We start from the raw sequence: 12,937 nt of genomic DNA on the forward strand, positions 1-12,937 counted from the left end.
GATTGTGATCTGTCTTTTGGTGTGTGATCTGTCTTCTTCTGTCTTTTAAAAGAAAAGAAAAAAAACAACAACTTCCATACCTGAAAGAGACCTACCACAAACGGAGTTGAATTAAAAACAGATTAAAAAACAAAACAAAAATCCTCATTTTCAATGCAGCTTCCTCAACGTAATGTTTCCAAGCTGGGATTTGCTGTGTAGAACCCCAAAAGTGTTGCATAGAAAACATCAAGGATCTTTCTCAAGCCTTGGGAAAACGCTGGCTCAACATGGGACGACACTGTCATCGTCCCCTACCCCCCATTTCATGCGTCTGTTCTTTTTCCTACGCCAGCATGGCTTGTGACTTCAGTAAGGCATCCTTACCGTTCTTGTTTACAACTAGGCTTGTTTCTCTGCGTTTGCTGACAAAAAAGAATTGATGAATAATAAAAACACTCAATAAGATGTTGTGTCTAAGACAGTCGTAGAACCAACGATGGGACAGTTGTTGGAAGGTAGTCAGATGGTTCACTCTTTGTCGCCATCCTCGGTGGCTGCGTCAGCTTTGGCATCACCGCTTCCTTTCTCAACTTCCTTGTCTTCTACAGCCTGCTTCGTTTCCTCCTGAACACACCATCACACACACTTTGGCTTAGAAAATCATCAATGATCAAAAGGCGTTGAAAAATAAACTGTCATCACTATGTTTATAGATATACAAAACAAAAAAAGCAAAATCAACAACAATAAACGTTTACAGGTGCTGAAAAAACGTGTGGTGTTTTAATTATTGAAAAATATGTTTACAGAAAAAAAACAAAAAAAAAACCCCACACCAACAACAAAAACATCAAAAGATATCAATCTCCATTTGTGCAATGACCACCAGTCATCAGACAAAACCAAATGCAAAATAATCTATCACATGCTTCAACATGATACCAGGTGTTAGTTTGTAGCTGTGATGTGTTTGCATGCTAATGTTGCACATCTAGATGAGGGGAAAATCTCCCCCAGTGCTGAACTGACCATATTTATGGTAGTGAGGTGGGAGGCTTGGGGGGGACAGCCGAGGTATAGTCAGTAAGCAAGGAAGGAAAGAAGGTGGCAAGGAGGCTGGTGTTCTGATGTACAAGGGTGGGAGTCACTTTTTTTTTCTTTTTCATTCTCTCTTTTTTTTCTTCTTTTTTTAAATATTACTGCAAACTTTGCTGGGGGGAACCAGGGGCCATTTTATCAGAAGAGAGAAAGGTTTTCAGTCCCCTCCACCCCCCCAATATTTTTAACTGCCTATTCAACAGAATACAGAATTACTCCCACCCATGAATGTAAGTTACACTGATAAAGAGATGAGAAAAGACTGAGGAATTTTGGTTTCAGTCTAAAAACGATATTTTAAAGTACTTCAAGGAGTGTTCTACTTTCAAAACTGCCCCTCAGTCTCAGTTCAAAAATCTGTTGTGAAAAGTCAACCACTGTTTAAAATTTTTCTTTCTAAATCTTAACTCTTTTTTTTTAAAGGCATACGAGAAAACAGGCAACAGACAGGTTACCAGGATAACCCATTTAAAAGGAGTAATGCAAATCTCAGTACGCATACAAAAGCAACAATGCTGTAAACAGTCACACATACATGCCAGAATCAAGAACAGGTATATTTCTTTTGGAAAACACACACACACACAAAGAACACAAGTCCCGTTCAAGCTTTTGGTATGGATACCATTTTCTATAACACCACCATCATGACATTGTTTACCTTTGTGCTGCGGCGGTTTGGCCCCTGGCCGCGACCTCCGCGTCCACGACCCCGGCCCCCACGGTAGAATCCCCGGCCGTAGCCACGCGGCTGGTAAAAGTTGGGGTCGTAGTAGTCGCCTCGCCGGTTCATCCCATAGTTGTAGCGCTGGAAGGGGCGGCGGCGAGGGAAAGGAGCCTGCAGACGGTCACAAACAACAACATTCCACATCTGACACAGACCCTGACCATTAACACCGGGAAGGCGGCAAAAACCGCTTATTGTCAAAAAGTCAAAACAACTGACACCCGGTCGCTGGATGAAATCTCTATATGCCACACAAAGACCAAGCCAAGCCTAAGAACTATTACATACATACCCCCCCCACCCCTCTCACATTTACCATAAATATAAACTTTCCAATGCCCTTCACTGCCATTAGGGCAGTGGATTATTGTATCCACTGTCTTGGGCTCAGCACAGGAAGGCAAGGCCCAACCCTACACTTGCTGCTTTAACCTTCCCCGACTCGCACCAGGTACCCATTCACAATTGGGTGGAGTGAGGAAAATCAAAGTAAAGTTTCTTTTTCGCTAGTACACAACACCAAGCTGAACAATGACCTTAAACCCTGATCACTGGATCAGAAGTATAGGCCTCGCCGATTTGGCCATGGCATTACTGTTTAATATTATAAAACTTAAAAACACTAATAAACATATTTAAGGTAAAAAAAACAACAACAACAAAACCTAAAACGAAACAAACAAACAAAAAACCAAAGCTAATAAAAACACAAACAAGGTCATTTACTACTGTAATGGTCTATCATAAGCACAGGGCTGCTGCACTCTACATTTTTCTACAACATACCATGCAGTGTGTGCACCCCAGTGGTACATCATTTGACCCTGAAGCAATAAATCTTGAAAACATGTTGGAAGAGAAAAATCCTTACAGTAACATTCACAGCACACCGACAACCGGTTATTCAAAACCCTCACACCGGTGCCTGCCCACAAACCAACATCACCACGGCATGGCAACACACTGAACTCTTTCGTATCACTTTCTGTGGCAGCAGATTTCCACATGTTAAATTCTGACTACTCTCTTAAGGGAAGAACACATCACAATAAGTGCAGTGCATTGCCATTAGGCTGCCGCACCACTTTCTCTGTTTGCTGTCTTCTTTCAGTTCAGATGAATCTGTTGTGGTTGGTGCATACAGGGTATTTTCATGTTCACCTAACCCACCAAACACTGATATGGATGACAGGATGTTGAGTCAGTTTGACACAAAGCAAGAATGCCAAGGAATTGATAGACAGGCAGAAAATGTAAAGAAAACTTAGCCATCTGAGGAGCAAAGGAGCAGGAGTCAAGATGGCTGCTGGAAAAAGAGGGCACTAGTCTGGGATGCAAAAGGGAGGCAACGTACTTCTGGCTGTAGCCACTTTCGTTTTCCCCGCATAGACAGGTAGTAAGCACAGGACAGGAATGTCAGACCCCTGCCGGAAGTCTGCACTAGTGGGTCACGGTTCAGGATGTGTTGTTAAAAGGATGTTTAACATGTGTATTTGACCCTTTGACTGCGTACAAACAAAGGCGGTTCAGGCACTAGCAGGTCTACACATATGTGGACCTGGGGGGCTGGAAAAATCTCCACCCCTTCACCCACCAGGTGCACCAAAAATAACTGGGGATCAAACTCCGGAAACTGGCCCAAGAATCCAGCGCTCTAATAACCATTTGGCCACTGCACTTGTAACGGAATGCCCTAGTCCTTTCTAGTTCTCTGTTGTTGGGGTTTTTAGGAAATCTTTCACTGTCTGTTCTTCTGGTCACTATCTCTGTTGTTGGGGTCTTTAGGAGATCTTTCACGCTGTCTGTTCTTCTGGTCACTTACTATCTCTGTTGTTGGGGTCTTTAGGAGATCTTTCACGCTGTCTGTTCTTCTGGTCACTATCTCTGTTGTTGGGGTCTTTGGGAGATCTTTCACGCTGTCTGTTCTTCTGGTCACTATCTCTGTTGTTGGGGTCTTTAGGAGATCTTTCAAGCTGTCTATTCTTCTGGTCACTTACTATCTCTGTTGTTGGGGTCTTTAGGAGATCTTTCAAGCTGTCTATTCTTCTGGTCACTTACTATCTCTGTTGTTGGGGTCTTTAGGAGATCTTTCAAGCTGTCTATTCTTCTGGTCACTGACTATCTCTGTTGTTGGGGTCTTTAGGAGATCTTTCAAGCTGTCTATTCTTCTGGTCACTGACTATCTCTGTTGTTGGGGTCTTTAGGAGATCTTTCAAGCTGTCTATTCTTCTGGTCACTATCTCTGTTGTTGGGGTCTTTAGGAGATCTTTCACGCTGTCTGTTCTTCTGGTCACTTACTATCTCTGTTGTTGGGGTCTTTGGGAGATCTTTCACGCTGTCTATTCTTCTGGTCACTTACTATCAACACTGTTGTTGGGGTCTTTGGGAGATCTTTCACGCTGTCTGTTCTTCTGGTCACTTACTATCTCTGTTGTTGGGGTCTTTAAGAGATCGTTCACGCTCTGTTCTTCTGGTCACTTACTATCTCTGTTGTTGGGGTCTTTGGGAGATCTTTCACGCTGTCTGTTCTTCTGGTCACTTACTATCTCTGTTGTTGGGGTCTTTAGGAGATCTTTCACGCTGTCTATTCTTCTGCTGACTTACTATCAACAAACATATCACCCAGCATTCCCATAGCTGCCAACATTCCAGGCCCATCTCGAGAATCCTGTCAAGGAGTAGGTTCGGAAGGGGGGGTACTGGGGTGGGGTGGGGTGGGGGGGGGCACAGCATGAACTCATAAATAAACCTGTTCCTTATACTGTGAAGCAAAGCGCTAATACTCGTCCCCCCCCCCCCCCCCCTCCGATGATTTGCTGCCCACATCACATTGACTTACTGCTCAATGCTATGTTGGTAAAACAGCACTGGCTTGAAAAACATAGATTGGTGTACGGACCCAGCGAGTGGGTTCAGTTTCTCACGTTTTTTCCCCCTTCCCCCCCATATATTCTTTTGTTTTTTTTGGTGGAAATTTCAAATTCGGAAAAATATGAAGAAAATCAAAAAATGAAGGAATGGTTGACAGCTATGCGCTCCCCACCCCCACCCCTGAAACAGCAAAATCCAGTGTTCTTCACCTGCTCCATGTAGTACTCTGGAGGCATCATGGGCCCCCCCTGGTAGCCGTTGTAGCGGCGGACGGGTCCCCCAAAGTAGCGGCGGGGGAAGTAGCCTCGCCCGCCCCGGCGTCTGCGCGCTCCCCGCTGTCCCTTGTCCTGGTCGTCCTTCTCCTCCTCCTCCCCTTCGCTCTTGTCCTTGTCAGAGTTGTTCTGAACACATACACACACACACATATAAATTATATTAAAAAAAATGTCACTTACAAAGGAGTGCAGCTGCCTACATGGGTAAAAACTCACACCAAAAAGGAAATTTTCAATCGTAAAACTCTCACACCTAAAATCTTTTTATTTTCCTTAGAACAAAAAGCCTACTAATACACATGTCAATGTTATAGTTTACCACGGACACACACACACAGACAACCGAACACCGGGTTAAAACATAGACTCACTTTGTTTACACAAGTGAGTCAAAAAAGATTAAGACAATCAGTCCTTTTTTTAGAAACTCACTCAGGCAATCAATTCTTTTCAAAACATATTCACATTAAAAAAAATAAGATTCAACCAACTGACTCTCATATGAATTTTTGTCTGCTAATATATATGGAATGCTTCACAAAGTTCCCCATTTGCATTTCTCAATCAACGGAGAGTTGAGCAGGAGAAAGAAAGAGTGAGCAAGACAGAAGAGTGAGTTCAGGCAAGAAATACACAAGAGTGCTTGATGATTCTTTAAAAAAAAAAAAAAAGAAAGAAAAAAAGAAAAGAAAAAAAAAAAGGTTTAAAATGCCAGGTACTCACACGGCGACCGCCTCTCCTGTAACCTCCACGGTACCAGCCGCCCCGTCCTCCACTGCGGTAGCGCCGGCGGTCTGCTGCATACTTGCTGCCTTGCACATTAGTACCGTTGGGCCCAGTCACATTGGCCGCTTCGTTTCCCTGAAGTCAGAACAACAGTAATGCCATGGTGATCAAACCTTTCAAAAGCACAACAGCACATGATACTTTACTATAGGTCAGGGTGGTGATTTTATATTCACCGTGTCTAGGACTTGGCATAGGAAAGTGGGGCCACAGCCTCTCCTAACCTTCTGGATCAGAAGTCCCACACCCAACCCATTCTGCCTCCTTTACTTCACAATGTTCAACACTAATAATGATAATGAAGCCTTTCTCTGGCACACATTCCCACAGTACAGTCTGCTTCACAATATTCTCTTTTTTCTTTCTTTTCTGAAGGCCTTTTTGACAGTTCTATGAGTATTCTATCACTCTTTTTCTTTCCAAGAGCAATATCTGTTGTCCCATTTCTGCAAAAGCAATTGGGGCCTCATGGTAAACCACTTACTGATTCTCAAAATCAATGAACATGAAACCATAGTGGATGAACAGATTACAAGAAAACAAAACAACAGAAAAGTTATCAACATGTATTGAACTGTTGAAGAAATCTTGCAAAATTAACTGATCTCTAACAACATCAAAACAGCCAATGATCAGCTTTTCAACCACTGTTTGTAAACATAATAATCCTTTCTTTTAGCAGCTTCATCTCAAGGCAAAAAATTAGATATGTATATATATTTGTTTAGTGTAAAATAAGAACTTTTCCTTTCACTTTTCTTTCGCATGTATGTTTGCATGTGTGTAGAGTGTTGGCCAAGTGGTACCCTGTCCAAGCAGGAAGCGAAAGAATCTGAGAGCACTGGTTTGAATCCCCCCCCCACCAGGCCTTTGGTGGTAGTCCCGTGAGCAGCATGCACTTAGCACATGTAAAAGAACCCATGGCAACAAAAAAAGTTGTCCTTTTTGTAGGAAAATCCATTTTGACAGAAAAAACAAGGAGGCCAAAAAAACCCAACAACACCACCCCCCCCCACACACACACAAACAAAAAAACCCACACAAAAAATGGGGTAGCACTTTCACACAAGAGCAGCCTGCATTTCACACACAGGAATTTGTTGTGACAAAATACATATACATTGTAGAAGTTTGGTCTCAACTCACCTTTTCACCTTCAACCACGTCAAATTCTACTTCTTCGTTATCGCCGACACTTCGTAGATATTTTTTCGGGTTGTTCTTGATGATAGCAGTCTGAAAAAGAAACAAGAAAAATTACAATACACAATGACAGGTGAACATTCCTAATCACTCAACTTTCTAGACGCAGTTTTTACTTATTCTGTTTCAACGCAAATTAACAATCAAGGAATCAGCGAGTTCACATTTATAGATTAAATAAGACACGCCAGCCTAGAGCAGAAACACAAAACAGTTCTGGAATGGTTCAGTGCTGGTTTTTCTCTTCTTCAGACATCTGCGTATCTGGGCATATTCATATTCTGTGTGTGTGTGTGTGTGTGAAAGAGTGAGAGAGAGATCCCTTTTTTCTCTCACTGTCTGCAGTATAGTCATAATGATGAAACCAATTTTATGTCACCTGCACTTCACAGCCATAACCAGCCAACCACAAAACAGGCAATTAAATCAGGCATAAAACCTGGCTGCCACACAGTTGATAAAAAAACCAAGTGCCAAGTGTACACACACACAAACATGCTAGCTATACAATGCTTCTCATATTCAATGCTTCATTTTCATATCTTTTTGAACAAAAATTTTATCTTTTGTTCATGACAACAACAGTTCTACTGCATCTCTTTTAAGTAACTCATGTTTTATAATTTAGTGTAAAACAAAAGCTTAATTAAATGGGGAAAAAATCTCTTGATTATATGACTAAACTGTTTCTGGCTGAAATGACTAAAAAATGCTAGATTACTTTGAAAAGTCTGTAATACAATCACAACAAACAGATGCAGTTCACAACTTAAAGCTTTTAGCCGAAGTTAGATTTACATTGAAAATTCTGTAATAAAATCACAACAAACAGATCCAGTTCTAAACTTCAAAGCCAGTTAAAGCTTTTGACCCAAGTTCACACACTCTTTGGTGACCAAAAGTCCTTTCGCACAAAAGTAATCAATGATGACATTTTAAACCAATATATAAACATGAGAACACCCAGTTTGGTCTCATTTACAAGTCAGATCATGCATCTTTCCCTGGACAGCCAAAAATCCCAGTATTCTTAAGCATGTAGATGACACATCAGATCTTTCTTACTCACCAAAGGCTTTCTCAGATTAGAATTTTAATGTACCTTTACAACAATATATGGACAAACCCTGAATAAATATGTGCTACAGCAATGAAACAATGGCAAAAGCATACTTGGTTTCTTATTATTGAACATCGATGACAAAATAGAAGGCACGATTGCTGTGGATTTTAAAACTGACAGCATGAGTCCCAGTTGCCATTTTGCACGTTGGCCTAAGTTCAATGTTATTGAACTTTTAAGTTGAACAGACAGCTACAGCCTTCACTTTCATACAGATTATATATACTTAGATTAAAATTATACTGGTGTTTCCTCATTTGAAAATATATACTTGGATTAAAATCATAATGGTGTTACCTCATTAGAAAATACAGACACTACTCTTTAAGCACATCTGACAGGATTTGTATTTTGAAACTTAAAAAAGGCATTTTGTTCCTTACAGTTAATGAGTTATACTCAAACCATCCTCACAGTGGTGTGCGTGTGCACATGTGTATCTGATTTAGGAAAATTAAGCTAGGAATCTCTCTTCTCATCATGAATGATATATTCCTGGGAACAGGCAAACAGTGGCTGCATTGTAGTGTACATCACTTGGTGGTGAAAACAGTGACAAAGAGGGGGTGCTGAACATCAGTCAGTTTCAGTAGCTCAAGGAGGCGTCACTGCGTTCGGACAAATCCATACACGCTACACCACATCTGCCAAGCAGATGCCCGACCAGCAGCGTAACAGTCAGAAACCAGCAACACAACTCTCAATGTGCGGGACCCTATAATTTCAAATATGCTCCTTTGTATTTCAAACATGTAAACACTTATTTATCACAGTATTTCACAAAGACTAAATTGGACCAAAATGAAGCAGAGATGTTTTTTGTAATTATGCTGCTATAGCTGATACAAATTATTTATAGACTGTAAAAAAATATTTAAAAAATAAGTGACAGAAACCTAGTATGTTAATTTTATGGTTTTAGCCACACCTGTCCAAAATACAGTACAGCATCAGTTTTAAAAACTGATCTTATAGAATGTGCATATACAGACAAAGCACACACTGTATATGACTGATCAATGTCACCAAATCAAACTTACCTGGTGGACGAAAACATCTTCATTGGTGTCATTACTGCAACAGAGAAAAGAATGCTTTAGTTTTACAGCTTGTAAACTTCTTTCCTAACTATAATATGTACAATTTACAAGGCTGGGTAGCAAGGAAATAATACTTCAACAAAAGGAGGGAAGTTTCCCCATTTAGGACAAAATGATATTCTTTCAAAAAGCTGTGCATCCACATATATCCCTTCCCCATGCCTTTTCATTATTGTACTTCTTTCCCTCCCCATGTGCACAAAAGAACAGATTATGGAAAGAATAATAAATATAGCTGCCATTCATTAAGGCAACACTAGGAGAAAAAAAACACCAAAAAAATATGGACAGGGCCACAAAACTAAGCTTGAATGAAGGCGAGTTCTGCCAGCCATCTCCCTTACTCCACCCCCCTTCCAAAAGCAGACACTGAGACAGTGTCTGACCCAGTTCTGTGACCCAGTTCCCGTGACCCAGCCCAACAGACTGTTCCCAAGTCAAATTTGTCATCATTCTGATCCCTGATCACCATCATCGACAAAGCCATCAGCGATTTTGCAGAAAATGAGCCCAATGCACGTTGCACCACCGCGCGACCTTCACGACTCGAACTCAGCCGTAACAATTTGTAACAAAGACACGTGCCGGCGAGTCGAGCAGGCCAAAAAAGGTGATGGCCCACAGATCTTGTGCAGTCAAACCCGCCGGTCGCCTGCCCGACCAACAAAATGGCAATCGGAACAATCTTGTCTGGCTCTTCCACAATCCGTCATCAAAAGATGCCGGTGTGTTACGAACATGGAGAAAAGTTGTTCAGCGAAACAAGCGGGGTGGGTAAGTCGATCTCTGAATCATGATACAAGGGGGATTGGCAAACGTGATTAAACAAGAACACGTTAACACCCGACATGTTGCTAACTTACCGATTAATGAAACCGTATCCAGATTTCACGTTGAACCACTTGACGGTGCCTTTGATTTTTTCAGCTGAAACAGAAAATAACTGAATATCATTATCTTATATACGATGACAGACAGTGTTTTTTCACGATCCATAGCCAGACCGGTCACACACACAAAGACCCGTTCGCCATTGACGACCACGCGGTCTATCCGGTGCGGTACGATTCGCAAAGTAAGATAAAATTTAAGAAACTTACCAATGATCTTTTTCTCCTTTGGCTTTTCCACTTCTTCGGTTTTCTCTGGTTGTGTTACTTCGGCATCGGCCATGATGGAAATTTCGCCGTTAGCCGGTTTGATGGTAAAATTACGACGTGGTAGTACTGGTCTGATGGATCTCTCTGCTTTAGCTTGATCTTCGCATGCCTGAAAGAGAGAGAAAGCGGAGGTCTTTTTTGATTGGTCGGCGCTCTTCAGCTTCCCCGATGATGATTGGTCCATGTGGACGGTGAAAAAAAAAATGGGTTCGGATGATTCATGAAACGAATCAACGTGAAGCACGCCCGCTCACAATGAACATGAATATTTAGTTTTATGTTAATACACATATATTTCTCTGTCTCACAAACTATGAAACCAACAACAAAGTTTGGGATTTAATATATCATACGTATTTTAAAAAAATTGAAACTGCTACTCTTTTCATTCGGGATGAGTTGTCATTTGTTGGATCGGAAACGCCATGTGACAGCTCGCAATATTGTGTGAGGAACAAGGCGTGGTGAATCACGTTTGTCTGCCCAACACGCCACGACGTGTGTGTCTGTGTGTGTGTAAGGGAGGGGGAGGAGGGGGTGGGAGTGGGGAAAGGACTTTGAAATATTTTTCAAAGTGTCTTTGTTCTGGGAAAATCCATACGATGAATTATTTTTGTTTTGTTTTGTTTAACCCGTTGTGAAAGGTAAACTCTCAGGGGGAAAAAAAAAAAAAGAAGCAGAAGAAAAAAAAAAGTATACAAAAAAAGGAAAGAAAATTTCGAAAGATTTGCAGACATTGAAATGTTAATCCGTGTGATTTTTGTAGAACGCGTGCGCACAAATTGTGCTACAATGTCACCCAATACTGAGTGTGAGCCTGTGCCCGGCACAGTGTGCCTCTGTGTGAGTGTGTGTGTGTGCCGCGGTGTACGTGTATGTGTAGCACGGTGTGTGTGTGTGTGTGTGTGCCAATGTGTGGATGTGGGTGTGTGTGTGTCAGTGTGTGCAACCCGCGCTAGACGGAACCAGCTGTAAGCAAACTGAATCGGCCGGTCAGTTCTGGGTTACGAGGGAACATGGAGGCTTTGGCTTTTGTTGTTGTTTTGTTGTTGTTGTTTATTTTTCCCCACTGAGTTCCCTTTGTCTCAGTGACTCTCCCTACTGATCTAAATATCATCGAGTCTATTTCTAGTTCAGTGGACACCCCCCCCCCCCCCCCCCCCCGGCACGCACACACCCCTTTCTTTTCGTCGTCCGTTTCCAATGCTTTCTTTTCAGTTCTCTCTCTCTCTCGTTCTTATCGTGGATGAGCTTTCACTCCTCGAGTAAAGACTAAATAAACGTGGGATGCCGCGGTCCTATGAGAACTGAGCTGCATTATTATATAAACTGGTCGCAGACGTCAGTGCGAATGAACGGCTACTCGGTTCACACACACCATACACCGTGGCGTGGCTCACTCCGTCGCACGCCCGCGCCGGCACACCGTGTCACGCGGCACACAGATACACTGACAAACTCTGGGACGGCACACTGGCGCATACACACACACACACACAGTGCACACACACACACACACACAGCCGTTTCTAGTATTGATACAACAAGCCTGAGACTGAAACGAAACGTCCAACACTGGCTGAACGAAACCCTCACGTCAACATTAGACCCCGGCCTGCACTGCTTACCTCAGCGGTGAAGCGTGGCAGAAAATATAAGTACCAGTAAACAAAATGAATGGCTGACTTACATGTTACTGAGGCGATCACAAAATACGTGCATCGTAACTGATACTAAACTGAAACAAGCCAGTTAGTCTCCGCCCACCCATCCAGACGCAAATGAGAACATCATAGCTGAGTGACTTGGACAATGTCACGTAACCGCAATGATGGTGTTGAATACCCTGCCCACCCACCTGGGTGGGAGTATAATATAGGTAATGTATACGTAAGAAGCTGAACGTCAACAACTGAAGTGTCACTAAGAACACGTCGGACAGGTGTCAGTGGTGTCCCGGATACTGTACTTGACCGAGCTGACATCTCAAGTTGAACTGAATCGCTGAGAAATTCCGGTCAGTTGTCATCGTTCGCGGATAACTGATAATGACAGTAATAAAAGTTCTGAAAGTACATCAGACACTAGATATTGAAAATACCCGCGGTATTGTATGACTCTAGTCGATGGTGTCGGATTACGACCACCCCGCGGCCACAGCAGATCATCGAGGCAACTGCTGTCCCAGCGACAACACAGTAATAAAATAGCTCTCTCCTCCAGTCCCTGCAGTCTTTCTGTCTCTCTCTGTACAGTGTACGTTAGTTAGTGCCCCGGGCGGGGTCAAGTGTTGAGTTTTGTAATCGGCAAACATGATGTGATAACACGCTGATACTCACACACACACACACACACATGTGCATGTGGGTGGGATGGGCATGGTGTAATTGTGTGCGAGAATTTGTGTTCAGTGGTGTGTGTGTGTGTGTGTGTGTGTGTGTGTGCGTGCGTCAGTGTGTGTGTGTGAAATGGAAATGCAATTGTGTATTTTTTTTATCACATTATTCTTGTGTGTGTGTGTGTGTATATATATATATATATATACATATTTATTTATGCATTTTGTTGTTATTGTTGCTCTTCATCTGCTTGTTTCCTCTCTCTCTCTCTCT

At 42.3% G+C, this 12,937-nt stretch overlaps 1 protein-coding gene across 2 annotated transcripts; it reads right to left on the bottom strand.

Moving 5' to 3' along the window:
• Positions 1-41: 41 nt before the first annotated feature.
• On the bottom strand, positions 42-10,448 carry LOC143302052 (uncharacterized). Of its 2 annotated transcripts, none has more exons than XM_076616544.1 (8): positions 10,266-10,448; positions 10,029-10,092; positions 9,106-9,139; positions 6,886-6,975; positions 5,677-5,814; positions 4,888-5,079; positions 1,742-1,888; positions 42-606 (listed from the first exon to the last, which is right to left on the bottom strand). In XM_076616544.1, the coding sequence occupies exons 1-8, from the start codon at positions 10,336-10,338 to the stop codon at positions 511-513; spliced, it is 834 nt and encodes a 277-aa protein (XP_076472659.1). In that variant the 5' UTR covers positions 10,339-10,448; the 3' UTR covers positions 42-510. The 2 variants fall into 2 exon arrangements, with proteins under 2 accessions (XP_076472659.1, XP_076472658.1); XM_076616543.1 differs by having other exon boundaries at positions 1,742-1,918; positions 10,266-10,447.
• Positions 10,449-12,937: the final 2,489 nt, after the last annotated feature.

Source organism: Babylonia areolata, chromosome 28 (genome assembly GCF_041734735.1).
Source record: "Babylonia areolata isolate BAREFJ2019XMU chromosome 28, ASM4173473v1, whole genome shotgun sequence".
Taxonomy (NCBI): domain Eukaryota; kingdom Metazoa; phylum Mollusca; class Gastropoda; order Neogastropoda; family Buccinidae; genus Babylonia; species Babylonia areolata.

Bases quoted from the DNA above. Each gene is read 5' to 3' on its own strand.
- LOC143302052 (XM_076616543.1), bottom strand. From the start codon at position 10,338: ATGGCCGATGCCGAAGTAACACAACCAGAGAAAACCGAAGAAGTGGAA. The intron at 6,976-9,105 runs GTAAGTTTGATT...TTTCTTTTTCAG, and splicing joins AAGATGTTTTCGTCCACCAG to ACTGCTATCATCAAGAACAA. The intron at 5,080-5,676 runs GTGAGTACCTGG...GTATGTGTTCAG, and splicing joins ACAGGAGAGGCGGTCGCCGT to AACAACTCTGACAAGGACAA.